We start from the raw sequence: 27,378 nt of genomic DNA, 5'->3' as shown, positions 1-27,378 counted from the left end.
AGATAGACAGACAGACAGACAGACCCTTTAGATAGATAGATAGATAGATAGATAGACAGACAGATCCTTTAGATGGAGAGATAGAGAGACAGAGAGATAGATAATAGCAATTTAGCAATGCTGTTTCTCACCACTTCCGTCAACATCCTGAAGTCTCCTCCCACGCCCCGCCCCTGAGTCCTCCCATTGGAGGCGCTCGGTCCAATACGGGAGGCGCGGCGTCACCGCCCGTTTCGACCAATCCCAGCGTGGGAGGGCGGAGCTCGCGTTGCAGCTGCGCGGGGAGCGGGACTGGCAGCACGCTCGGCGTGGGGACGGCAAGGTTAGAAGGGCCGCCGGTCGTGTGAAGGCACCTGGGAGCTGGAGAAGGGATTTGCACGCAGGAGGAATTAGTGGGTTTTTTTTTTTTTGCAAAATTGGGAGTCGGGCGGGAGGAGTTAAAACTTGTAGGAAGTGGCTATTGAAGCCTCTGGGAGGGTTGGAAGGCAGATCAAAAGGCATTAGGGATGGAGGTGGGTGGGAGGATTATATCCAGGACTGGTGCAACCCGAAGCTTCACAGATTTAACACCGTGCAAGGGTTAGGGAGGGACGATCCGCGAGAAGTGAAAATTAAGACTCACTCTCTCTGTGTGTGTATGCGTGTAAAATGGACTCTCAAGCAGGAAGGAGGGAGGGAAGAACTTAATAATAAGAGATGGAAATAATAATAAGTTAAAACAATGCAGGAAGTGGAGCCTAAAGCTGCATGTGGATCAGCTTCTCATTTTACTACTTTTTCTTCCTTTCATTCCTTCCTTCCTTCCCATCTCTTCTTTCCTTCCTTCTCCCTCTCTTGCCTTCTTCCCAGTCCTTCTTTGCTTCCTTCCCATCTCTTCCCATGAGGTCTTTTTCTGCCGTCAGTCTTCTATGTTTCTATGTTTCCTTCCTCCCCGCCTTCCTCTCTTCCCACCCCCTTTTTCCTCTTCCCATCTCTTCCCTCCCTCTCATAGTGTCAGCGTTCCAAATAACATCTGAGAAATAAATCAGAGTCCAAACCTTGGCCGCCTTCCAAGTTCCAATTTATTAGCAGCGCAATCCAACAAACTAGTCATCATGTACGGAATCCACCCAGGTTAAGGTTCATCCCTTGTCCCCCACACCCACAAGTTCATCACATGGACCACTCCGGTTCTCTCAACTTCCACGATCCTCCCCTGTACTTCCTACTGATGATGAACAAAAGATGACCTTGAATCTCTGGAAGGAATTTGTTGCAGCTAGTATCTTTCCCTCTCTTGCAAAGGCCAAAATCTCCAACTTAAAACAATGGCTTAGGAAGGAAGGAAGGAGGGAGGGAAGGAAGGAAAGAGGGAACAAAGGAAGGAAGGAGAGTAACAGAGCTGGAAGGGACCTTGTAGATCTTATAATCCAACCCCCTGCTCAAGCAGGAACCCCAATGTCAATTCAGACCAATGGCTGTCCAATCTCTTCAGTGTTGGAGTACCCACAATTTCTGGACCCAATTGAATTCATTACATTTAATTGATCAGTCCCTGCTGGGTTTGGGTTATTATTATTATTATTTATTTATTAAATTTGTATGGGTTTGGGTTGTAGGTTCATGTGCTGTCATCCAAAGGAAAACCATTTTAATCCAATTTGGGGGAATTCACCTGGATTTTTGGAAACTCGACTTTAAAAAAAAAACAAATTTCATTGTGTTATTATTTTATAATTTTTACATAACTGGTCGCTCACATATTTATATATCATTACATTCCAATCTAAATATACTGCTCAAAAAAAAATAAAGGGAACACTTAAACAACACAATATAACTCCAAGTAAATCAAACATCTGTGAAATCAAACTGTCCACTTAGGAAGCAACACTGACTGACAATCAATTTCATTTTCTTGTCAGCAGGTTCAACTTTGTACAGAACAAAGTATTCAACGAGAATATTTCATTCATTCAGATCTAGGATGTGTTCTTTGAGTGTTCCCTTTATTTTTTTTGAGCAGTGCATATTCCATACATTTCTATTATAAATTTTACTTCTATTTGTATTCTCTCTCTTCTTCTATCCTGGGGAGTTGGGCGGCATACAAATTTGAATAAATAAATAAGAATCACGAGGTAAAGTACTTAATAATTGTCATGGAGTTCAAATAAGCAATTGGGAAACAATATACTGTAAATATAAATCGTAAGGATACAAGCAACAGGTCGCAGTCATACAGTCGTTAAGTGGAATGATGAGAAGACTAATGGTAATAGTAATGCAGCCTTAGTAAATAGTGGTGGGGGAATTATTTGTTTAGCAGAGTGATGGCATTCGGGGGGGAAATTATTCTTGTGTCTAGTTTTCTTGGTGCGAAATGTCTTATAGGGACGTTTTGATTTGTTGTATTAGTTTCTGGAAATCCAACTTTTATCAAATCCTCTTTCCTTTCAGATTCCCAATGCAGTTGAGAGTGGCTGTCCTAGGCGGAGGGGTGACAGGCCTCGCAGCTTGCTATTACCTCGCCAGAAGCTCGCTAGCATCTAAGGTGAGAACGTGCCCGTTGAATCAGTCAATCGACGTGCTTTATTGCTGTCAAAGATCAGTCTATTTATATACTAATAAATAATAATAATAATAATAACAACAACACCAATAATAATTTATTAGTTTTATATGCCACCCCTCTCCGAAGACTCGGAGCAGCTCACAACAACATAAATAGTGTACAAATCCAATTTTTAAAAAAATACAGTTTAAAAGTTCTGGAGACCTCACCTACAAAAAGATATTGACAAAATTGAACGGGTCCAAAGACGGGCTACAAGAATGGTGGAAGGTCTTAAGCATAAAACGTATCAGGAAAGACTTCATGAACTCCATCTGTATAGTCTGGAGGACAGAAGGAAAAGGGGGGACATAATCGAAACATTTAAATATGTTAAAGGGTTAAATGAGGTCCAGGAGGGTAGTGTTTTCAATAGGAAAGTGAACACAAGAACAAGGGGACACAATCTGAAGTTAGTTGGGGAAAAGATCAAAAGCAACGTGAGAAAATATTATTTTACTGAAAGAGTAGTAGATCCTTGGAACAAACTTCCAGCAGACGTGGCAGATAAATCCACAGTAACTGAATTTAAACATGCCTGGGATAAACATATCCATCCTAAGATAAAATACAGGAAATAGTATAAGGGCAGACTAGATGGACCATGAGGTTTTCTGACATCAGACTTCTATGTTTCTATGTTTCTAAAACCCTTATAATAAAATAATCACACAATCCAATCAAACCATACACCAGCCTTGACAATGGGGGGAGGTCAATTTCCCCATGCCTGGAGGCAAAGATGAGGTTTTAATGACTTACAAAAGGCGAGGAGGGTGGGGGCAGTCCTAATCTTTGGAAGGAGTTGGTTCCAGAGGGCTGGGGCCGCCACAGAGAAGGTTCCGCCAGACAGCATTGTTTAGCTGACGGGACCGGGAGAAGGCCAACTCTGTAGGACGGAGTAGAACTACAATTGTAAAAATAACCCATGACACATCTAATCGGGGGGGAAATGCTCCCAGTTCGCTCGTGCCTGTCGGTCGTCGGAGAGCCGGTCGCAAAGGTAGCATGAGGCTCTGCCCACCCGCCCAGAAGCTGCCATTTGGGTTCTTATACCCTCTGCGCATGCACAAAGCTGACATAGGGCAATCGCTCACATTCCCTCCCCCATACGCATGTATGCGCGCACACACATACCGTAATGCCCCTTGCATATATACACAGCAGAGTGGCCCATTGCCCTTCCCTGTCGCCACTGCGGAGTTTTGTTCAGCAGATAATATTCTCGTTGTGCCTAGAGAGAGAAATATTGGCTTCCACCTAGGATTGAACTCACAGTCTCCTGATTGTGAGGCCAGAGCCTCTCCACTCCACAACCAAGTCACAGGCTCAAGCTCAACCCAGACAAGACCGAGTGGTTGTTGGCATTTCCTCCTAAGGACCATTTGATCTGTCCAACCATTGTCCTGGGTTCACAACTTGGGTGTCCTCCTGGATCGACATCATCCCTCAGCTGTGGCCAGGGGGACCTTTGTCCAGCTTCGCCTGCTATACCAGTTGCGACCCTATTTGGACCAGGAGGCCCTACGCACAGTCGCTCAGGCCTTCATCACCTTCCATCTTGATTATTGCCATGCGCTCTACATCGGGCTAGTGTTCGGAGACTCCAAATTGTCCAGAATGCAGCCGCGCGAGCTGTCATGGGTATATCTCGGTACGCCCATATAACACCTGCATTCCGCGAGCTGCACTGGCTTCCTATTAGTCTCTGGGCAGAATTCAAGGCGTTAGTTATTATCTATAAAGCCCTATATGGCTTAGGACCAGACTATTTACGGGACCGTGTCCTGCCACATACCTGCAAGAGACCAATTAGAGCACACAGAGTTGGCCTGCTCCAGGTCCCGTCGACTAAGCAATGCAGGTTGGCGGGACTGCAGGGGAGGGCCTTCTCTGTGGCTGCGCCGACTTTATGGAGTCAACTCCGCCCCGAGGTCCGTACGGCCCCCACCCTGCTGGCTTTTCATAAAACCAGGAAGACCTGGCTATGCCGGCAGGCCTGGGCTGAATGAGCAACGACTTTGGCCACATATATGAATGTGAAGGATTGGTGCGTATGCATATTTCTGTGTCTATTTTATGCAAGTCTTATTTAGGGTTTTAGAGTTTAGATAATATTTTTGACTTCTTCTTACTGTTTTGTAATTTTTCATTGATGTAAGCTGCCCCGAGTCCTTTGGGATTGGGCGGCATAGAGGTCAAATTAAGTAAGTAGATTAGATTTATTGGATTTATATGCCGCTCCTCTCCGCAGACTCGGGGCGGCTCACAACAATAGCAAAAAAACAGTACATAGTGACAAATCCAATGCCCACCAATCCAATTACAATTTTAAGTTAAGAAATTCATAAAACAATCCCAATATATATAAAAAACAAGCACACAATCAATCAAACAGCAAAACAACATGGGCAAGGGGGAGATGTTTTAGTTCCCCCATGCCTGACGGCAGAGGTGGGTCTTAAGGAGTTTACGAAAGGCAAGGAGGGTGGGGGCAATCCTAATCTCAGGGGGGAGCTGGTTCCAGAGGGTCGGAGCCACCACAGAGAAGGCTCTTCCCCTGGGTCCCGCCAGACAACATTGTTTAGTCGACGGGACCCGAAGAAGGCCGACTCTGTGGGACCTAACCGGTCGCTGGGATTCAGAAGTAAGTAAGTAAGTAAGTAAGTAAGTAAGTAAGTAAGTAAGTAAGTAAGTAAGTAAGTAAATAAATAAATAAATAAATAAATAAATAAATAAATAATCTATGTATTGTATTATCTCATTTTTCTCTCCCCCCCCCCTTCCACTCCTCCATACAGGTCATCCTTTTGGAGGGCAGCCATCGGTTGGGGGGCTGGATTCATTCCACCAAGACGGAAGATGGGGCTGTTTTCGAACACGGCCCCAGAGGGATCCGGCCTGCCGGACTCGTTGGGAAAAACACCCTTCTGATGGTAGGTTTGAACACCTTTGAAAAGTGTTCGGGACCTTCAGATCGTGCAGAATGCAGCCGCGAGAGCCATTGTGGGGCTTCCCAGATTCGCCCACGTTTCTACAACACTCCGTGGCCTGCACTGGCTGCCGATCAGTTTCCGGTCACAATTCAAAGTGTTGGTCATGACCTTTAAAGCCCTACATGGCATTGGACCAGAGTACCTCCGGAACCGCCTGCTACTGCACGAATCCCCCTGGGACGTTATGCGAATCGACTTTGCTTGCTGGAGGCCTAGTCCAGGCCTAGTCCGGTTGCTAGGCAACTGAGGCCCTAACCATTCCACTTCCTGCTCACTGCAAATTGCTGCCTCTTTTTAAAAAATTATTAAATTTAATACGCTGCCCATCTCTCTCTCTCTCTAAGCGACTCTTGTCAACCTCAGTAACTTTGGGTGGCTTACAAACTTCAAACATTAATAAATAATAATAATAATAATAATAATAATAATAATAATAATTTATTGGATTTGTATGCCGCCCCTCTCCGCAGACTCGGGGCGGCTAACAACAATAATAAACACAACATGTACAATCCAATAATAAAAAAACAACTAAAAACCCCTATTATAAAACCAATTAAATAGAAATGAAGTACAGCCAGCCCTAAGACTTAATAACCGTTCATTTGGGGACCAAAGTTAAGCAGCACTGAAGCAGTAGGTAGGCTTAGTGGCTACTTTTTTTAACCCTTATGTTAAAAATAAACATTTTTAACCATGCCTCTTTTTTACCTTTAAGTTAAAAATAAACATGTAGCCATGTTTCTTTGTACTGCTGCTGTGTTAAAAAAATAAAATAAACATGCAACCCTGCTTCTCTTTACAGTTCTGTTAAAAATAAAACATTTACCTGGGTCTCTTTAAAATGTCTCATTAAAATGTCCTAGATTAAACATCTTTAAGTATGTCAGGGAGCTGGGATTTGCTTAAGGACCATTTTTTTTAAAAAAAACAACAACAACAAAGGTCATTGTGGCACCAGTTGTGTTACTAGGTGTGCAAGGTGTGTGTGTGTGTGTGTGACAGAGAAAGAGAGAGAAAGAGAGAGAGAAAGAAAGAAAAGGAAGGAACAGAGAGAAAGAAGGATAAAATAAAGAGAAAGAAAGAGAAAGAAAAAGTAACAGGGGGAGAGAGAGAAAGAGGAAGAGAGAAAGAAAGAAATACACAGAAAGAAAAAGGAAGAAGAGAGAAAGAAGAGGGACAGAGAAAGGAAGAGAAAAGGAGAAAGAAAGAAAGAGTAAAAGAGAAACAGAGGGGGAGAGAGAGGAAAAGAGAAAGAAACTGAAAGAGAAAGGAAAGGAAAAGAGAGAGGAAGAGAGAAAAATAAAGGGAGAAAAAAGAGAAAGAAACAGGAGGAAAAAGAAAGGAAGAGAGAAAGGAAAAAAGACAGAAAAAATGAGAGACAGAAAGGAAGAGAGACAGAAAGGAAGGGGGGCAGAGAAAGGGTGATAGAAAAGGAGAGAGAGAAAAAGAAGGGGAGAAAGAAAAACAAAAGGGGAGAGAGAGGAAAAGAGAATGAGAGAAAAAAGAAAGGGAAAGGAAGAGAGAGAAAGGCAGAGAAAGAAAAAGAGAAAAGGGGGAGAGAAAGAAACAAAGAGTGAGAGAGAGAGAGAAAGAAAAAGGGAAAAGAGAGAGAGATCATCCAACTTTGAAATTAGGGGTGACATTTCCTGGTTTAAGTGCAAAAAATGTGATTTTATTCTAGATTTCGGAGCTTGGGTTAGAAGCTGACGTCCTTCCCGTTCCAGGAGACCACCCGGCTTCGAAAAACCGCTACCTCTATGTTGGAGGCTCCCTTCACAAACTCCCTTCTGGCATTAAGTATGTTCATCATCCCACAAAACCCAATAATGTTGTTTACTATGGGGGTGCGGGGGAAATGCATCCTTTTTCATTTGCACTAACAATAATATTGCTGTGCGGGGTCCTTTGTACTCTTTGAGCTTTGTTGTTTTCTTGCAGATGTTTCGTGACCCAACTAGGGAGCATCATCAATGCTAATAGCCTCATAGCATAAGTCTACTAGCACTGATGATGTTCCCTAGTTGGGTCACGAAACGTCTGCAAGAAAACAACAAAGCTTTGAGAGCACCAAGGACTCCTCCTCCTCCTCTTCCTCCTCTTCTTCTCCTCCTCCTCCTTCTTCTTCCTCCTCCTCTTCTCCACAATCCCCATTCCTTTCTATCAATGATGTTACCTAGTTGGGTCATGAGAAGTCTGTAAGCAAGCAACCAAGCTAATAAGACCACCAAAACAACCCCTCCTTTCAACCCCCAAGCTACAAATATTCTCCGTCAATAATAACTTCTTCTCTTTCAGGGGCATTTTTCGGACGGTGCCTCCGTTCTCCAAGTCTTTTGCCCGGAGTGGGTTGAAGGAACTGTTGGCCCCTCGCGGAAAGGAACCAGACGAGACCATCCATGCTTTTGTGGCCCGTCGTTTTGGCCAGGAGGTATTTCCATGAAAATTAAGTCCCCCTCCCACAAATCTCTTTGTTTTTGTTAGTAAAATAGAATTTTATTGGCCAAGTGTGATTGGACACACAAGGAATTTGTCTTGGTGCATATGCTCTCAGCGTACATAAAAGAAAAAGAGACATTTTTCAAGAATCATGTGGTACAACACTTAATGATTGTCATAATATTGAAGAAACAATCAATCTTAATAAAAATGTACGTAACACTTTGGGTTTGGCAATATATAAACAAGCTAAAAGTGAATGCTTGTATGTATTGAAGCACTATAGCTTCAAGAGTTAGTGCTGGAGATTGCCACAAGAGGGAGCCAGAAGCGTGATTTTCTCCCCTCTGTCTCTGTTACTGTATTTCTCTATTTGGTATTGCTGATTCATTGTGGCTGCTGTAGTAAGAACTGTGTGTTCGATGATAGTTTATGTATTTGTAAGCTGTACCAATAAGGCTTGTAATATTGTTAATGGATTGAGAGTTATTGACTGTATATGACTGGACTGTTTAACTGTTTAACTTGACTACGATATTTGCTAAAGTAAATACTATTTTATATGCTTTAATGCATCTGGTTTGTATGACTGGAACATTTGTCATATCTCCTGACTATCTGCTGGATATCTGCTAGAATTCCATGTTTCTTTTGCTTATGCACATTCTTGATAACTCAGGGCTCACTCTACATACTCCTTAACACTGGTTTTGGGCCCAGAGTATTCCCAGTGTGGATATTTTCCACTGTGGTATTTCCAGTAAGCTTTACCAGTGAGATAACCAGTGAGACCGCCTTCTGCTGCACGAATCCCAGTGACCAGTTAGGTCCCACAGAGTGGATATCTTCCGGGTCCCGTCAACTAAAGAATGTCGCTTGGCGGGACCCAGGGGAAGAGCCTTCTCTGGCGGCCCCGGCCCTCTGGAACCAACTCGCCCCAAAGATTAGAATTGCCCCCACCCTCCTTGCCTTTCGTAAGCTGCTTAAAACCCACCTCTGCCGTCAGGCATGGGGGAATTGAGACCCTCTTCCCCCTAGGCCTTTACAATTCTATGCATGGTATGTATGTTTGGTTTTTTTTATATTAATGGGCTTTTAATTATTTCTAACATCAGACTACTATTGTACACTGCTTTATTGTTGCTGTTAGCCGCCCCGAGTCTGCGGAGAGGGGCGGCATACAAATCCAATAAATAAATAAATAAATAAATAAATAAATAAATAATAAATAAATAAATAACTAACTAACTAACTAACTAACTAACTAACTAACTAACTAACTAACTAACTAACTAACTAACTAACTGAGATAGGAACATAGACGTCTGACGGCAGAAAAAGACCTCCTGGTCCATCTAGTCTGCCCTTATACTATTTTTTGTATTTTATCTTAGGATGGATATATGTTTATCCCAGGCATGTTTAAATTCAGTTACTGTGGATTTATCTACCACGTCTGCTGGAAGTTTGTTCCAAGGATCTACTACTCTTTCAGTAAAATAATATTTTCTCATGTTGCTTTTGATCTTTCCCCCAACTAACTTCAGATCGTGTCCCCTTGTTCTTGTGTTCACTTTCCTATTAAAAACACTTCCCTCCTGGACCTTATTTAACCCTTTAATATATTTAAATGTTTCGATCATGTCCCCCCTTTTCCTTCTGTCCTCCAGACTATACAGATGGAGTTCATTAAGTCTTTCCTGATACGTTTTATGCTTAAGACCTTCCACCATTCTTGTAGCCTGTCTTTGGAGCTGTTCAATTTTGTCAATATCTTTTTGTAGGTGAGGTCTCCAGAACTGAACACAGTATTCCAAATGTGGTCTCACCAGCATTCTATATAGCGGGATCATAATCTCCCTCTTCCTGCTTGTTATACCTCTAGCTATGCAGCCAAGCATCCTACTTGCTTTCCCTACCGCCTGACTGCACTGTTCACCCATTTTGAGACTGTCAGAAATCACTACCCCTAAATCCTTTTCTTCTGAAGTATTTGCTAACAGAGAACTGCCAATACAATACTCAGATTGAGGATTCCTTTTCCCCAAGTGCATTATTTTACATTTGGAAACATTAAACTGCAGTTTCCATTGCTTTGACCATTTGTCTAGTAAAGCTAAATCATTTACCATGTTACAGACGCCTCCAGGAATATCAACCCTATTGCACACTTTAGAGTCATCGGCAAATAGGCAAACCTTCCCTACCAAACCTTCCCCTATGTCACTCACAAACATATTAAAAAGAATAGGACCCAGAACAGACCCTTGTGGCACACCGCTTGTAACCTGACTCTGCTCAGAATACTCACCATTAACAATAACTCTCTGATGTCTACGCTTCAGCCAGCTGCAAATCCATTGAACTATCCAGGGATTAAGTCCAATCTTCACTAATTTATCTATCAGCTCTTTATGTGATCACCCTGTTTTCCACGCAACTCTTAGCTCTCCCCTTGTGCCTTTTAACCTCTGCAAAAATAAGTCATTTTTCCCCCTCAGGAGAAAACCTTACTCGCTAAGTTTCCACATCTTCTTAAAAACAGAGGGAAAAATAAGAAGATTAAACTGGGGAACGTCATTTGTCAGACATGGGAAAGCTTAGAAAATAAACTGGGAAGTTTATTTTCCAAAAAAAATGAGTGGAGGGGGGGGAGAATAGGAATTACTGTAAACTGCAAAAAAGTTCATTTTCCAAACACAGGGAAAAATATAGATAATCAACTGGAAAGTTCATTTCATTTATTTATTTATTGGATTTGTATGCCGCCCCTCTCCGGAGACTCGGGGAGGCTAACAGCAACAATAAAACAGTGTACAATAGTAATCCAATACTAAAAATGATTAAAAACCCATTAATATAAAAACCAAACATATATACAGACATGCATAGAATTGTAAAGGCCTAGGGGTAAAAAGGATCTCAATTCCCCCATGCCTGACAGCAGAGGTGGGTTTTAAGTAGCTTACGAAAGGCAAGGAGGGTGGGGGCAGTTCTAATCTCTGGGGGGAGTTGGTTCCAGAGGGCCGGGGCCGCCACAGAGAAGGCTCTTCCCCTGGGTCCTGCCAAGCGACATTGTTTAGTCGACGGGACCCGGAGAAGGCCCACTCTGTGGGACCTAACTGGTCGCTGGGATTCGTGCAGCAGAAGGCGGTCCTGGAGATAATCTGGTCCGGTGCCATGAAGGGCTTTATAGGTCATAACCACCATTTTGAATTGTGACCGGAAACTGATCGGCAACCAATGCAGACTGCGGAGTGTTGGTGTGACATGGGCGTATTTGGGGAAGCCCATGATTGCTCTCCCAGCTGCATTTTCCAAACAGGAGAAAAATAGAAATTAAACTGAGAAACTTAATTGTCAAAGTATACGGGTGCAAGAAATAAAACTTTGTCCCCTAGTCAGGCTGCTCCATGGAACCTTTCCGTGATACTTTTTTGGGGGGAAACATAACCCCGCATGCAGAAATCTAGGGTGTCAGTCACGGTCAAGGTTTTCGGGTCAACGCTAAATGGGCCGCATTTTGCAAAGCAGAACTCTGGAAAAATGGTAATGAAGCTTAAACCAGAGGAGAACTTTTCTTTTAAAATAGGAGTATTTTAAGGCTGGTATTTTGAACGGTGGGGCGAAGGGGAAGAAGAACAGGGTGGGGATCCTTCTGCCTTATCAGCTTGAGTCAGGGAAGGCTGTGCTTCTACTCAAACAATCTTTCTGTTCAGGATGATGTGAAACTACAGAAATATAGCACAACTTATTGGCAGCTTCAGACTAGGGAAGACTAGCCAATGAATATAACACAAACAAATTATTTATTAAATTTATATGTTGCCTGACTCCCAATGCCTCTATTTATTTTAGCAAGCCACAAAAAGATAGAATAGAGAGTAAAAGAACAGATTAGAATAGAATGTAAAATAATAGAATAGAATGTAAAATAATGGAATGGAATAGAACAGAATAGAGTAAAATATTAGAGTAGAATAGAACAGAATAGAGAGTAAAAGAACAGAATAGAATAGAGAAAATAATAGAATAGAATGTAATATAATATAATAATAATAATAATAATAATAATAATAATAATAATAATAATTTATTAGATTTGTTTGCCACCCCTCTCCGCAGACTCGGAGGTAATATACGTGGTACCTTGCCCAATATACGTGGTACCTTGCTCAATAATAGTAACTCTGAGAGTGACCTTGGAGTCCTAGTGGACAACCATTTAAATAGGAGCCAGTCATGTGTAGCAGCTGCCAAAAAAGCCAACACAGTTCTAGCCTGCATCAACAGAGGGACAGAATCAAGATCACGTGAAGTGTTAATACCACTTTATAAGGCCACACTTGGAATATTGCATCCAGTTTTGGTCACCACGATGTAAAAAGGATGTTGAGACTCTAGAATGAGTGCGGAGAAGAGCAACCATAGATGATTAGGGGACCGGAGGCTAAAACATAAAAAGGACGATTGCTGTAATTTGCTATGTCCAGTTTAATAAAAAGAACAGGGGAGACATGATAGTAGTCTTCCAATATCTCAGGAGTTGCCACAACGAAGAAAAAGTCAAACTATTCTCCAAAGCACCTGAAGATAGGTCAAGAAGTAACAGATGGAAACTAAACAAGGAGAGAAGCAACTTAGAACTAAGGAGAATTTTCTTTAATTAAGCAATTAATCAGTGGAACTACCTGCCTCCAGAAGTTGTGAATGCTCCAACACTGGAAGTTTTTAAGAAGAGGTTGGACAACTGTTTGTCTGAAGTGGTGTAGGGTTTCCTGCCTAAGCAGGGGGTTGGACTAGAAGACCTCCAAGATCCCTTCCAACTCTGTTATTCTATTCTATTCTATTCCCTGTGACCCAGGAACTGCTGCACGAATCCAGCGACCAGTTAAGTCCCACAGAGTGGGTCTTCTCTGGGTCCCGTCAACCAAACAACGTCGTTTGGCGAGACCCAGGGGAAGAGCCTTCTCTGTGGCGGCCCCAGCCCTCTGGAACCAACTCCCCCCAGAGATTAGAATTGCCCCCACCCTCCTTGCCTTTCGTAAGCTGCTTAAAACCCACCTCTGCCGCCAGGCATGGGGGAACTGAGATACTCTTTCCCCCTAGGCCTTTACAATTTTATGCATGGTATGTCTGTATGTATGTTTGGTTTTTATATAATGGGTTTTAACTGTTTTTAGTATTGGATTATACTGTTTTGTTACTGTTGTTAGCCGCCCCGAGTCCGCGGAGAGGGGCGGCATACAAATCCAATTAATAATAATAATAATAATAATAATAATAATAATAACTGGGTGATGAAAATGGGGAAACGCATGCTGTGCTGGTTGTAAGTCTTGAGGACTGTTTGTAAATCTGAGCACTAGGTTGTAAGTTGCTTTTTCTACTCCAACACTGTCATAACTTGGAATGGTTGCTAAATGAACGTCCGTAAATCGAGGAATGTCTTTTTTTAATCCAGTGGTGCTTTCTCTTGCCAGATGGCTGATATAACTATAGATAGCCTCTGCCGGGGGGTCTTTGCGGGCGATTCCCAAGCGTTGAGCATCCGTTCCTGCTTCCCGATGTTATTCCAGGCCGAGCGGAAACACGGTTCCGTTATGTTGGGCACCCTCCTTGCCAAAAGTGAGTTTTTAAGGGGGAATGGGGGGAAGTCACCCAAACCAGGGGTGGGTTCTAACTTACCTCGCTCCTCTTGGGCTGCGCGGCTGCGCACTGCTGGAAAAAAAAATAGTGTGGAAAATTACCTAAAAACAGCCCAAAAAGATGCCATTTGGGGGCCTTTTTTCAGGCTGTTTTACAGGGCATTTTTGGGTTGAAAATGTTATGAAAACAGCGAAAAACAAGGTTGTTTGGGGTTTTTATTTCAGGCTGTTTTCAGGCTATTTGGGGGCCTGCCTTCAGGCCATTTTCTAGGCTGTTTTTTGGGCTGGTATCAGACTGTTTTCCGGCGCAATTTTCTGTTTTCCGGGCTGTTATCAGGCTGTTCTCTGAGCCAATTTTAGCTCAGAGGATGGAAAACTGCTTGAAAATGGTAAAAAATGACCTGAAAACGGCCAAAACCTAGGCCATTTTCTGGCCTTTTTTCCACCTGTCTTTCAGGCCATTTTGGGGTCTTTCTTCAGTCCTTTTTCCAGACTGTTTTCTGGGCCATTTGCAGGCTATTAATCAGGCCATTTTGGGGTTGTAAATGGACAGAAAGCAACCTTGAAAATGGCCCAAAAACCAGCCCCCAAATGCCCCCCAAATGGTCCAAAATGGCTTAGAAACATAGAAACATAGAAGACTGATGGCAGAAAAAGGCCTCCTGCTCCATCTAGTCTGCCCTTATACTATTTCCTGTATTTTTATCTTAGGATGGATATATGTTTATCCCAGGCAGGTTTAAATTCAGTGACTGTGGATTTATCTACCACGTCTGCTGGAAGTTTGTTCCAAGGATCTACTACTCTTTCAGTAAAATAATATTTTCTCCTGTTGCTTTTGATCTTGAAAAGGGCCCGGAAATGTCCCGGTTTTGGGCCGTTTCCAGGCCATTTTCTGGCATTCTGGCACCTGAAAACCAGCTGGCTGGCGCTTATGTGCACGCCAGAAACCAGAAGAACAGCCAGCAATGGTGCGCATGCCTACAAAGAGGGCTCTGCATGTCACCTCTGGCATGTGTGCCATAGGTCCACCGTCATGGCCTTACACCCGTGATGGCGAACCTATGGCCTGTGTGCCACAGGTGGGGCCATATCGGAGGGCACACGAGACTTTGCCATGTTTCAGCTGATTTTCGGCCTGCAGACGCTTCCCTAAAGCCCCGGAGGCAAAAAATAAATAAATCCCCCAACGGACAAACTGGAAGTTTGGGAAAGTTTGCTATTGTGCTGTTTTTTACAGTCCGGGAGGTTCAGGGAAACTTCCTGGAGCCCCGGAGTGCAAAAAACAGCACAATGGGCAAACAGGAAGTGCCTTTTCTTGAACTTCCGGTTTGCCTGTTTGGGCATTTTTTTTCACCTACCAGGCTTCAAGGGGGGGGGGGGCAGCGTGGAAGGGAGAGCACATGCAAGGGGGAGGAGGGAAGAGGACATGCTACCGTGTTTCCCCGATAGTAAGATCCCCCCGATTGTAAGACATATGGGGGGGTTTCAGGGGGGTCGGCTAATATAAGCCATACCCCGAAAGTAAGACATATGTCTTACTTTCGGGGAAACACGGGGGTATTGCGGGGGGGGGGGGGGAGCCCGATGACCCGCCGAGCAGGTGGGAGAGCTCGGCGGCAAGGCACAAAGGATTTCCCTCGAGAGAGAGAGAGAGTGGGGGATAGTCGTCGTCGGAGCGCTAAAGACCAGGGCAGAGAAAGCGCGAGCTGCATGTGGGAGAAGCGGAGGAGGAATCAGGCAAGCCGAATGGGAGCCTGTTCTGTGTGAGTCCGGTCCGGGTTTTGCTTACAGCCCCGGGCATTAGCAATAGCAGCGGCGGCAGGAGAGGCAGCCCTTTGCAATGTGGTCCGCCTGTCTCGGCACTTGCAGAGCGAGGATGTAGAGGTGGGTTTGCGGAGGAGTTGCTGGCGGGGAATGGAGCGAGGGAGGGCAGGGGAGGGATTCCCATTCAGCTTGCCTGATTCCTCCTCCGCTTCTCCCGCATGCAGCTTGCGCTTTCTCTGCCCTGGTCTTTAGCGCTCCGACGACGACTATCCCCCACTCTCTCTCTCTCTCTCTCAAAGAAAAGCCTTAATTTCGTAGCCATCGGTTCATCGGCCTTCCGAGGCTGGAGTTCGTCCTTTTGGGGGATTACGATCGCTTAATCCAAACCACCGCCGCTATCCCCCCCCCCACGCGATTCCTTGCACCTTCTTCCCAACGTTATATCTGCGGTTCAGCCTCCTTCCCCGTCGAGAGAATTCCGATAGCAATACTACGTTTTTTCCCTTTAAACACAAGCATAGGCACGCGACCCAAAGTAGAGATGCAAAACTTTGATGCGCTAGTTGCGGGAGGTTAGAGTAGCTGGGCTGTTATTGCACCACGTTCAGCGTTCGTCGGTCCAGTTAGGCAAGTGGGGCTGCCCAACTGCGCAGAGCGGCTCCTCCCCTCCAGACACACGCTTCCCCGACACGCGTCTGCGGCTCCACGCGTGCACCGAGGGAAATCCTTTGCCGCTAAAAGGACCCTTTCAATTTTTTTCCAATGTAAGACATACCCCGAAAGTAAGACATAGGGGGGCTTTTGGGGGTAAAAAGAAAGTAAGACACTGTCTTACTATCGGGGAAACACGGTAGCACACTCACAGCCCCCCTCCCCTTTTGGCACGCGAACCAAAAAAGATTCTTGACAAATGGTAATCCAGTCTCTTCTTGGTGGTTGGGAGGGTTTGGCCCCATGGGGAAGCGTTTCCAGATTCTCCTCTCTTTCCTTTCAGGAGAAACTTTCCCGGCGGATTGCCAGCTGATCTGCCAGGCCCACGAAGGACGCTGGAGCCAGTGGTCCCTGCGTGACGGACTGGAGACCCTTCCCCAGAGTTTAGCTTCCTTCTCCAGAGAACGAGGGGTCGAAATCCACTGCGACGCTCCCGTGAAGCGGCTGGAGAGAACAACCTCAGGGTCCTGGAAGGTGGGGGATTTGGGCTGGGGGGGGGTGTCCCCAGTTTTCCTCCTTCCAGTCTTCCATCCTAGGGGGTGCAAAGATTGGTGTGGTGATGCCGAGAGGTGGAGCCTCTTACCTCACAATCGGGAGGCTGGGAGTTCAATCCTAAGTAGAGACAGGTCATTTCTCTCTCTTTGGGCACAATGAGAATAGATCTGCTGAACAAAACTCCGCATTGGCAACAGGAAAGGCAATGGGCCAGGAAAACGCTCATCTCCATTCAATTGCCCAGATTCCACCTTGCAAGGGATTATGGAGTTATTAAACGACGAAAAAGATATACTGTACATTAATACACACACACACACAAGTGGTGCGGTGGTGTAAAGGTGGCACTCTAGTCTCACAATCAGGAAGCTGTGAGTTCAATCCTAGATAGAGGCAGCTATTTCTCTCTCTGGGCACAATGAGAATAGATCTGCCGAGTAAAACTCCACAGTGGCAACAGGAAGGGCAATGGGCCAGTAAAAACTCTGCTAGCTCCATTCAGTTGCCCAGGCTCCATTCCAGAAGGGATTATGGGGTTGTTAAATGAAGACTGCAGAGAGGGGCAGCATACAAATATTATTATTATTATTATTATTATTATTATTATTATTATTATTATTAATAATAATAATATGATGGTTGCAAAGATTGGTCTCATTTCTGCCAGCATTCCCTCCATATAAACAGTGGACAGAAGCAGGGTCACTTCACCTGGGCACTAGCAAGAATGAACCTCCCTCTCTTATCGATTAAAAATATAATAATAATAATTGCTGCGCTTAGAAATCTAGTTTATTGGGCTCAGTTGATGGCGAGCTAGATTTCTAGCTTCGGGGAAAATCCACGTCTCGAATAGCATGGAAGCAGATTGACACGTCCGGAGAAGGTTGGAGCTGACGGTGTCTTATTGACCCCTAGATTGTGCTGCCCGACGGCACCGTGGAGGCCGATCATGTGATCAGCGCTTTGCCCGCCAGAGGTAAGAGGAAGGGCTCCTTGCAGGGTTGTCGCCGTTTGCAGTTCTGGCGTGGGCACACACACACTCGCACACCTGTCTGCACAACCTTAAATGAAGCAACGTTACGCGGTTGATTGCTTTGGGGCAGCCTTGAGGACTGGAAACTTGGCAACGGCCAATCTGAAAACAAAACCACTGATCTTACAGCTTCTTTTTTTTTGTTTCCTTCTTCCCAGTTCTGGCCAACTTGCTCCCTGCTGGATTCGAACCCCTTACCCAAGACCTGCTGGCCATCCAAGCGGTTTCCGTCGCGGTGGTGAATCTGCAATATGAAAACGTGCAACTTCCTGTTATGGTAACATTTCGGCTAATGTGATTCCAAAGAAAGGGAAAAAAAAGATCCCGAAAAAGACCTACTGTATTTTTTAGAGTATAAGATGCACTGGAATATTAGACGGATACGAACCCCTCGTGATACGAACCCCTCGTGATACGAACCCCTCGTGATACGGACCCCTCGTGATACGGACCCCTCGTGATACGGACCCCTCGTGATACGGACCCCTCGTGATACGAACCCCTCGTGATACGGACCCCTCGTGATACGGACCCCTCGTGATACGAACCCCTCATGATACGAACCCCTCGTGATACGAACCCCTCGTGATACGAACCCCTCGTGATACGAACCCCTCGTGATACGAACCCGGGGTTCGGAAATTTTTTGCCTCTTCTTACGAACTTTTTTCGGCTTACGAACCCTCCGCAGATCGCAAAATGGCGCTCTGCTGGGCGCCACTGCCCGGCTGTCACCTTTTAAAACAGCCGGGGGGCTTCTCAGCGTCCTCCCGAACCCGAAACATTCGGGAGGCTGTAGAGAAGCGCCGCCGCCCGGCTGTCACCTTCTGAAAGTTCAGGTTCGGGTTCCGAAGGCCCCCGAGAAGCGCCCGGCTGTTTCAGAAGGTTACAGCCGCGTGGCGACACTCGGCGGAGCGCCGTTTTTGCAATCGGGGGTGGCGTTTTCGGCCGATCTGAAGGCTAGAAAGGAGGTGGGGAATCCCAATAGGGAATTCCATGGGCGGAGCTTTGACGTCACGAAGACGTCCGACTGGTCGGGTTTGGGAGAACGCGGAGAAGCCCCCCGGCTGTGTTAAAAGGTGACAGCCGGGCCGCGGCGCCCAGCGGAGCGCCATTTTGGGATTATTATTTTTTTTTTGCACGGATTAATCGCTTTTACATTGTTTCCTATGGGAAACAATGTTTCGTCTTACGAACGTTTCGCCTTACGAACCTACTTCCGGAACCAATTCGGTTCATAAGACGAGGTATTCATCCGGCTGGCGTCCTTAGTCTGGTCAACTTCAGCACATTATTTTATCCCCTGATTAGGGCTTTAAAAAAAACTTTATTCGGAGAGAGTAACAATGAAAGAGCTTGCAAGCCAGTAAGAGCTGGGAACATCATTAGCACCTGGAAAGAAACATTCGGAGCAAGTAGAGCAATGGGAAAACACCCTGCAAAGACTAAGGGCTTGGAAAACATTCTTCACAGAGAGTAACCATGAAAGAGCTTGCAAGCTGCTAAGAGCTGGGAACAGCTCCTGGTTAGGGCTGGAAATAAACTTTTGGAGAAAGTTAGACCAATGGGGCAAAAAACCTGCAAAGACTTAGGGCTTGGAAAACATTCTTTGCAGAGAGTAACAATGAAAGAGCTTGGGAACATTAATAGCGCCATGTTAGGGCTGGAAATAAATATCTGAAGCAAGTAAAGCAATGAAAAAAACCCTCTACAAAGGCATGGTTTGGAATACATTCTTGGCAGAGAGTAACAATGAAAGAGCTTGCAAGCTGGTAAGAGCTGGGAACATCGTTAGCACCTGGTTAGGGGTGGAAAGAAACTTACTCAGAGCAAGTTGGAGTAATGAAACAAACCCTGCAAGGACTCGGGGCTTGGAAAACATTCTTTGCACAGAGAAACAGTGAAAGAGCCTGCAAGGTAAGAGCTGGGAAGACATTTAGCAGCTAGTCAGGGCTGGGGGGGAAAAGCTACATTCAGAGTTTAAGACGCACCCAAATTATCAGCCTCTTTTTTAGGGAGGAAAAATACACCGAAAAACACGGTAAATACCACCCGAATTAAGTCACACGGGGGAGCCAAATTCATTTAACAACCCTGGCGATTTGCTTAGGGACTGCGTCCAACAGGATCCTAAAATAGGCTACGACTCATTTAATGACCGCCTCGCTTAGCGCTCCCAATTGTCAAGGCCACCTGTATTACTTGCGGGATCTTTGTAGTAAAGCTTCTCAACAACCTACAGAGCAGTGAATTCTTTAAATTTCACTTATTTTTTATTTTATTTTTTCCCAGGGATTCGGCCACTTGGTGCCGTCATTCGAGGATCACCCGCTGTTGGGCATCGTTTACGACTCGGTGGCGTTTCCTGAACAGAACGGTCGCAAAGACTCCGCCACTCGACTGACGGTAGGAAGCGTAGGGATTATACTCTTTTTTTGTTTGCTTGTCGGATTGTCTATGTTTACACAAGCGCCTTTAAATTTGTAGCACAGGTGAAGAAGGGAGGCATTGAGGTGATCTCGCTAATGGTGGAATTGGGGCTAATTTATTTTTCCCTATACAGTGGTACCTCTACTTACGGACTTATTTCGTTCCGTGACCAGGTTCTTAAGTAGAAAAGTTTGTAAGGAAGCAATTTTTCCCATAGGAATCAATGTAAAAGCAAATAATGTGTGCGAATGGGGAAACCACAGGGAGGGTGGAGATCCTGTTTCTTCCCAGGAAATTCCTAGAGAGGCCCCACGGAGGCTTCTCCCCGCCTTTTCCGGCCTGGTTTCCTCCCAGGAGATTCCTAGAAAGGCCCCATGGAGGCTTCTTCCCGCCTTTTCCGGCCCTGTTTCCTCCCAGGAGATTCCTAGAGAGGCCCCATGGAGGCTTCTTCCCGCCTTTTCCGGCCCCGTTTCCTCCCAGGAGATTCTTAGAGAGGCCCCATGGAGGCTTCTTCCCGCCTTTTCCGGCCCCGTTTCCTCCCAGGAGATTCTTAGAGAGGCCCCATGGAGGCTTCTTCCCGCCTTTTCCGGCCCCGTTTCCTCCCAGGAGATTCTTAGAGAGGCCCCATGGAGGCTTCTTCCCGCCTTTTCCGGCCCCGTTTCCTCCCAGGAGATTCCTAGAGAGGCCCCATGGAGGCTTCTTCCCGCCTTTTCCGGCCCCGTTTCCTCCCAGGAGATTCTTAGAGAGGCCCCATGGAGGCTTCTTCCCGCCTTTTCCGGCCCTGTTTCCTCCCAGGAGATTCCTAGAGAGGCCCCATGGAGGCTTCTCTCTGCCTTTTCCGGCTACAGTTTCGAAGGCTTGAGTTTGTAAGTGTAAAATGGTTCTTGAGAAGAGGCAAAAAAATCTTGAACACCCGGTTCTTATCTAGAAAAGTTTGTAAGTAGAGGCACTCTTAGGTAGAGGTACCACTGTATAGCATTGTTCTTCAACCCACTTTAAGATGGGTGGGCTTCAACTCCCAGAATTCCACAGCCCTCCCAGAATTCCCCAGCCAGGATGCTTTAAGGCAGCTGTTTTTTTATGTTTTCGATTATCAGGTGATGCTCGGTGGCGCCTGGTTTACATCACACCTGGGTGACCCGGACACAATTCCTCACAGCGACTTATTAAGCAGAGCTCAGGAGGCTGTCAAGAAGCACCTTGGCATCTCCGCCGAGCCCGTTCGCTCCATCGTTAAAGTCCACAAGGTGAGTCTTTTGAACCCTGGAACGATCGATTTGCATGAATCAAGACGCAATTATTCTCTCAATTGAAGGTTGTAGTTTTACAACTTCTGACCATGGCTGACCAGTTGCAATTTTGCAACTTTTCTACTGCAAATTCAAAAAAATATTATTACTTGCGTCTTTATGTACACTGAGAGCTTATGCACCGAAGACAAATTCCTGGTGTCCAATCACATTTGGTCAATAAAGAATTCTATGTCAACAACGATCGCCACTCCCTGGTCATGTGATTTAAAATTCAGATGCTTGGCAAACCGATTCGTATTTATGACGGTTGCTGTTCTGTCGAGCTCTCTAGTAGAATCCTCCCAAAAATGCACAGATACAATTTCAGACACACACACGTTTGAAAATTCAAAACAATGTTCTTTATACCAAAAAATGCAAATAAACGAAGCCCTCTTTTTGTAGAGCAAAGAGCACTCGTCTCCAAACAAATTGGTAATTTGTACAAGTCCCTTATCAGTTCTGTGATACTTAGCTTGCAGCTGTGAGGCAATTCACAGTCCTTCTTTCACAAGGTGAAACACACTTTGCTCTGCTTTAGCTTCAAAGCGGGGGAAAATCAGCACACAAAAGGTCAAAGTCAGTAAAGCAGGCACGAAACACAACGATCAGATAATCCTCCGCAATGGCCAAACCCACAGGCTGCTCTTTATAGCAGCCTCACTAATGACCACAGCCCCACCCAACCACAGGTGGCCTCATTTTCTTTGATAATAATCTCTCAGTTGCTGTTGCCTATGCATCGCTCTCCGCATGCGTGGCTGTATCATTAACTCTTGTTCTGAATCCAAGGAGGAGCTAGATAATTGATCTCCTTCTGAGCTGTCTGCCCCACTCTCCTCCTCCCTGTCACTCATGTCTTCTTGGTCAGAGGAGCCTTCATCAGCAGATTCCACCGGGGGCAAAACAGGCCTGCAGCATGTGGATGTCTCCCCCACATCCACAGTCCTTGGGGCAGGAGCAGGGCCAGAGCTAACCACAACAGTTGCGAACCCCTTTTCCGACCTTCGGAACAAGGAAAATCTATGGGGAAGCCAGATTCGCTTAACAACTGGATTACCCACTTATCAACCACAGCGATTCACTTACTGACTTCCACAAGGAAAATGGAGCAAAACCCACTTAATGAAAAATGTCTGCATGAAAAGCAGAAATTTTGGGGTCCCTTGTGGGCCGTAAGTTGAGGACTACATGTATAAGGCTTCCAATATTTAAAGAAATATACTGCTCAAAAAAAATAAAGGAAACCCTCCAAGAACCCATCCTAGATCTGAATGAATGAAATATTCTCATTGAATCCTTTGTTCTGTACAAAGTTGAATGTGCACAATAGCAGGTGAAATGGACGGTCAATCAGTGTTGCTTCCCAAGTGGACAGTTGGATTTCACAGAAGTTTGATTTACTTAAGAGTTATATTGTGTTGTTTAAGTCTTCCCTTTATTTTTATTTTTTTTGAGCATCGTATATAGATTTTTATTTTTCCTCTTCTATCCGACTCAAATAACTTTTGTGATTTTTTTCCCCTTTCTTGTTTAGTCCTGCATTCCCCAGTACACGCTTGGCCATTGGAAACACATGGGTGAGTTTTAAGCCTGGCTTTTGGGGGCCAAGCTCACTTAACAACAAAAGTGGTTTGCTGAACAGCCCAGAGATAGCAGGGCATAAAATTGGATGTGATTCATTTAACAACTGCCTTGCTTAGCGATGGCAATCCTGATCTCAACTGCAGTCGTAAGTTGACAACTTTTGTCCTGTCTCCTCTTTTCTTTCCTTTTCTCTATCTTCCCTTCACTCATCCTTTCCTTTTTCCTTTCCTCTTCCTCCTTTCCTTTATTTTCCTTCTTTCATTTCTTCCCTTCCCTTTTTTCTATCTTCCTTTCCTCCTTTCCTTTCTTTCTTCTTTTCCTCTTTCCTTTCCTTTCTCTTCCTCTTTTTCTTTCCTTTCTCCTCTTTCCTTTCCTCTTCCTCCTTTTCTTTCTCTTTCCTTTATTTTCATTTCATTTCTTCCCTTCCCTTATTTCTATTTTTCTTTCCTCCTTTTTTCTCTTTCCTTTCCCTTTTCTTCCTTTTTCTTTCCTTTCTCCTCTTTCCTTTCCTCTTCCTCCTTTTCTTTCTCTCTTTCCTTTATTTTCATTTCTTCCCTTATTTCTATCTTCCTTTCCTTTTTCTTTCCTCCTTTTCTTTCTCTTTCCTTCCCTTTTTCTTCCTCTTTTTCTTTCCTTTCTCCTCTTTCCTTTCCTCTTCCTCCTTTTCTTTCTCTTTCCTTTATTTTCATTTCATTTCTTCCCTTCCCTTATTTCTATTTTTTTTCCTCCTTTCCTTTTTTCTTTCCTTTCTCCCCTTTCCTTTCCTCTTCGTCCTTTCCTTTATTTTCCTTTCGTTTCTTTCCTTTCCTTTTTTCTATTTTCTTTTCTTTTCCTCCTTTCCTTTCTTCTATTTTCCTTCCTTTTCCTCCTTTCCTTCCCTTTCTTCTATTTTCCTTTCTTTTCCTCCTTTCCTTCCCTTTCTTCTATTTTCCTTTCTTTTCCTCCTTTCCTTCCCTTTCTTCTATTTTCCTTTCTTTTCCTCCTTTCCTTCCCTTTCTTCTATTTTCCTTTCTTTTCCTCCTTCCCTTTCTTCTATTTTCCTTTCTTTTCCTCCTTTCCTTCCCTTTCTTCTATTTTCCTTTCTTTTCCTCCTTTCCTTCCCTTTTTTCTATTTTCCTTTCTTTTCCTCCTTTCCTTCCCTTTCTTCTATTTTCCTTTCTTTTCCTCCTTTCCTTCCCTTTCTTCTATTTTCCTTTCTTTTCCTCCTTTCCTTCCCTTTCTTCTATTTTCCTTTCTTTTCCTCCTTTCCTTCCCTTTCTTCTATTTTCCTTTCTTTTCCTCCTTTCCTTCCCTTTCTTCTATTTTCCTTTCTTTTCCTCCTTTCCTTCCCTTTTTTCTATTTTCCTTTCTTTTCCTCCTTTCCTTCCCTTTCTTCTATTTTCCTTTCTTTTCCTCCTTTCCTTCCCTTTCTTCTATTTTCCTTTCTTTTCCTCCTTTCCTTCCCTTTCTTCTATTTTCCTTTCTTTTCCTCCTTTCCTTCCCTTTCTTCTATTTTCCTTTCTTTTCCTCCTTTCCTTCCCTTTCTTCTATTTTCCTTTCTTTTCCTCCTTTCCTTCCCTTTCTTCTATTTTCCTTTCTTTTCCTCCTTTCCTTCCCTTTCTTCTATTTTCCTTTCTTTTCCTCCTTTCCTTCCCTTTCTTCTATTTTCCTTTCTTTTCCTCCTTTCCTTTCCTTTTTTCTATTTTCCTTTCTTTTCCTCCTTTCCTTCCCTTTCTTCTATTTTCCTTTCTTTTCCTCCTTTCCTTCCCTTTCTTCTATTTTCCTTTCTTTTCCTCCTTTCCTTTCCTTTTTTCTATTTTCCTTTCTTTTCCTCCTTTCCTTCCCTTTCTTCTATTTTCCTTTCTTTTCCTCCTTTCCTTCCCTTTCTTCTATTTTCCTTTCTTTTCCTCCTTTCCTTTCCTTTTTTCTATTTTCCTTTCTTTTCCTCCTTTCCTTCCCTTTCTTCTATCTTCTGTTCCTTCCCCTTTTCCGTTTTATTTCCAGAAAGTGCTAATTCCCAACTGAAGCAACACAACCTGCCCCTGAGTTTGGTGGGGGCTTCTTACGCCGGGGTCTCCGTCAACGATTGCATCTTCAGCGCCCAGACAGCAGTGACTCGGCTTGTGGGCTCCTGAGCATGAACGGAGTTCTGGATTCTTGAGGTCCACCCTCTTAAGGGAGGGGTCAAATGCCAGAATAACAAGAGTTGGAAGAGGCCTTGAGAGGTCTTTTAATCCAACCCCTTGCTAAAGCAGGAGACCTGATACGGATTCCGGGACAAATTGTTACCCATTCTCTTCTTTAAAAACCTCCAGTGGATGGAACAGCATCTACAGCTTCTAGTGGCAAGCCGTTCCACTGGTTAATTGTTCTAACTTTCAATAAATTTCTCCTTAGTTCTAAGTTGCTTCTCTCCTTGATGGGTTTCCATCCATTGCTTCTTGTTCTACCCTCAGGTGCTTTGGAGAATAGGTTGACTCCCTCCTCTTCTTTGGGGGCAGCCACTTTGAAGGCCCCAACTAGCTTTCGCCAAACCGAGTTGAAAAGAGACCTAACTCGGTTTGCACTGCGTTTAAAAATTAAACCAAACCATGCTTAGAAACATAGAAGACTGACGGCAGAAAAAGACCTCATGGTCCATCTAGTCTGCCCTTTTACTATTTCCTGTATTTCATCTTACAATGGATATATGTTTATCCCAGGCATGTTTAAATTAAGTTCCTGTGGATTTACCAACCACGTCTGCTGGAAGTTTGTTCCAAGGATCTACTACTATTTCAGTGAAATAATATTTTCTCACGTTGCTTTTGATCTTTCCCCCAACTAACTTCGGATTGTGTCCCCTTGTTCTTGTGTTCACTTTCCTATTAAAAACACTTCCCTCCTGGACCTTATTTAACCCTTTAACATATTTAAATGTTCCGATCATGTCCCCCCTTTCCCTTCTGTCCTCCAGACTCTACAGATGGAGTTCATTAAGTCTTTCCTGATACGTTTTATGCTTAAGACCTTCCACCATTCTTGTAGCCCGTCTTTGGACCCGTTCAATTTTGTCAATATCTTTTTGTAGGTGAGGTCTCCAGAACTGGACACAGTATTATTCCAAATGTGGTCTCACCAGCGCTCTATATAGCGGGATGATAATCTCCCTCTTCCTGCTTGTTATACCTCTAGCTATGCAGCCAAGCATCCTACTTGATTTTCCTACCGCCCGACCACACTGCTCACCCATTTTGAGACTGTCAGAAATCACGACCCCTAAATCCTTCTCTTCTGAAGTTTTTGCTAACACAGAACTGCCAATGCAATACTCAGATTGAGGATTCCTTTTCCCCGAGTGCATTATTTTACACTTGGAAACATTAAACTGCAGTTTCCGTTGCTTTGACCATTTATCTAGTAAAGCTAAATCATTTACCATATTACAGACCCTTCTCTTCTGAAGTTTTTGCTTGGGTTAACCATGGCCAGCCGTTCGTAGAGGAAAGCACAGCCGACACTTTTCATTGGGTGAGGGAATATTTATTTCTGTAAAAAAAAAAAAAACCTAAACCATATATATATATATATATATATATATATATATATATACTGTATCTTTAAAAAAAAGAAAAGAAACCAAGGGAGAAAATGGCACCTCAAGAGGGCTTGACGGCTACATAAATAGAATAAATAAAAATTTTACACGTCATTGGCAGTTGTCTAGAGATTGTGAGGTGGACATCGGTGGGGAAATTGAAGGGACAGGCTGGGACCAGCCCTGAAGCAACAAGGGGTCAGGGGGAAGGAAATATATATTAGGTGAGATAAACAGAGGGTGATTGTTCGTGGCAATTTTTTTATTCTAATTCCCCACCTACCCACCTCGTTTGGGTGGGTGGGTGCAGGGAGTCTACAAAACAGTCCAGCCGCTTAAAATAGTAATAAAATCTCTTGTTCTCCATTCAAGCCTCTGGAACAGCCAGCGGGGAGATCTAATAGCCGCGTTAAAGAGAGACCGACTCTAAAAAGATCTTTTAAAGAGGATTTAGATCAGAAGTCTTCAAACTTGGCAAACTTTTAAGACTTGTGGACTTCCCAACTCCCAGAATTCTGGGCGTTGGAGGTCCAGAAGTCTTAAAATTGCCAGGTTTGTGGGCCCCCGATTTAGATCGATGTTGAGACTTTAGGAGTTGGCTTCAATAGCTTTATTAAAAGAGTTTTAAAAATTTCAAAGGGAATTTCCTTCTCGTGTGGGGGGGGGGGGAGTTTGGGGGGGGGGGGGAAAGAAAAGAGCAAGAGACGGAAGGGAAGAAGGAAAAAATGGGAAAGAAGAGAAAGAGATGGGAAAGAAAGGAGGAAAAGGGGAAAAAGATGAAAAAGGGATCAAAAAGGGGGGAAGGAGTAGAGAAGGAAAAAAAGAAGA

The 27,378-nt window shown here is 44.3% G+C and overlaps 1 protein-coding gene across 2 annotated transcripts; it reads left to right on the top strand.

The window, feature by feature from the left end:
• Window positions 1–243: 243 nt before the first annotated feature.
• PPOX (protoporphyrinogen oxidase) lies at window positions 244–25,376 on the top strand. 2 transcript variants are annotated; one of them, XM_070766495.1, is made up of 13 exons: window positions 244–322; window positions 2,440–2,533; window positions 5,395–5,529; window positions 7,274–7,389; window positions 7,888–8,020; window positions 13,512–13,656; window positions 16,438–16,628; window positions 17,568–17,628; window positions 17,844–17,962; window positions 19,978–20,091; window positions 21,213–21,362; window positions 22,945–22,987; window positions 24,978–25,376. In XM_070766495.1, the coding sequence occupies exons 2-13, from the start codon at window positions 2,447–2,449 to the stop codon at window positions 25,106–25,108; spliced, it is 1,425 nt and encodes a 474-aa protein (XP_070622596.1). In that variant the 5' UTR covers window positions 244–322; window positions 2,440–2,446; the 3' UTR covers window positions 25,109–25,376. The 2 variants fall into 2 exon arrangements, with proteins under 2 accessions (XP_070622596.1, XP_070622597.1); XM_070766496.1 differs by having other exon boundaries at window positions 300–392.
• Window positions 25,377–27,378: the final 2,002 nt, after the last annotated feature.

The sequence above is a fragment of the Erythrolamprus reginae genome, chromosome 13 (genome assembly GCF_031021105.1).
Source record: "Erythrolamprus reginae isolate rEryReg1 chromosome 13, rEryReg1.hap1, whole genome shotgun sequence".
Taxonomy (NCBI): domain Eukaryota; kingdom Metazoa; phylum Chordata; class Lepidosauria; order Squamata; family Dipsadidae; genus Erythrolamprus; species Erythrolamprus reginae.
This window is presented reverse-complemented; position numbering and strand designations above follow the sequence as displayed.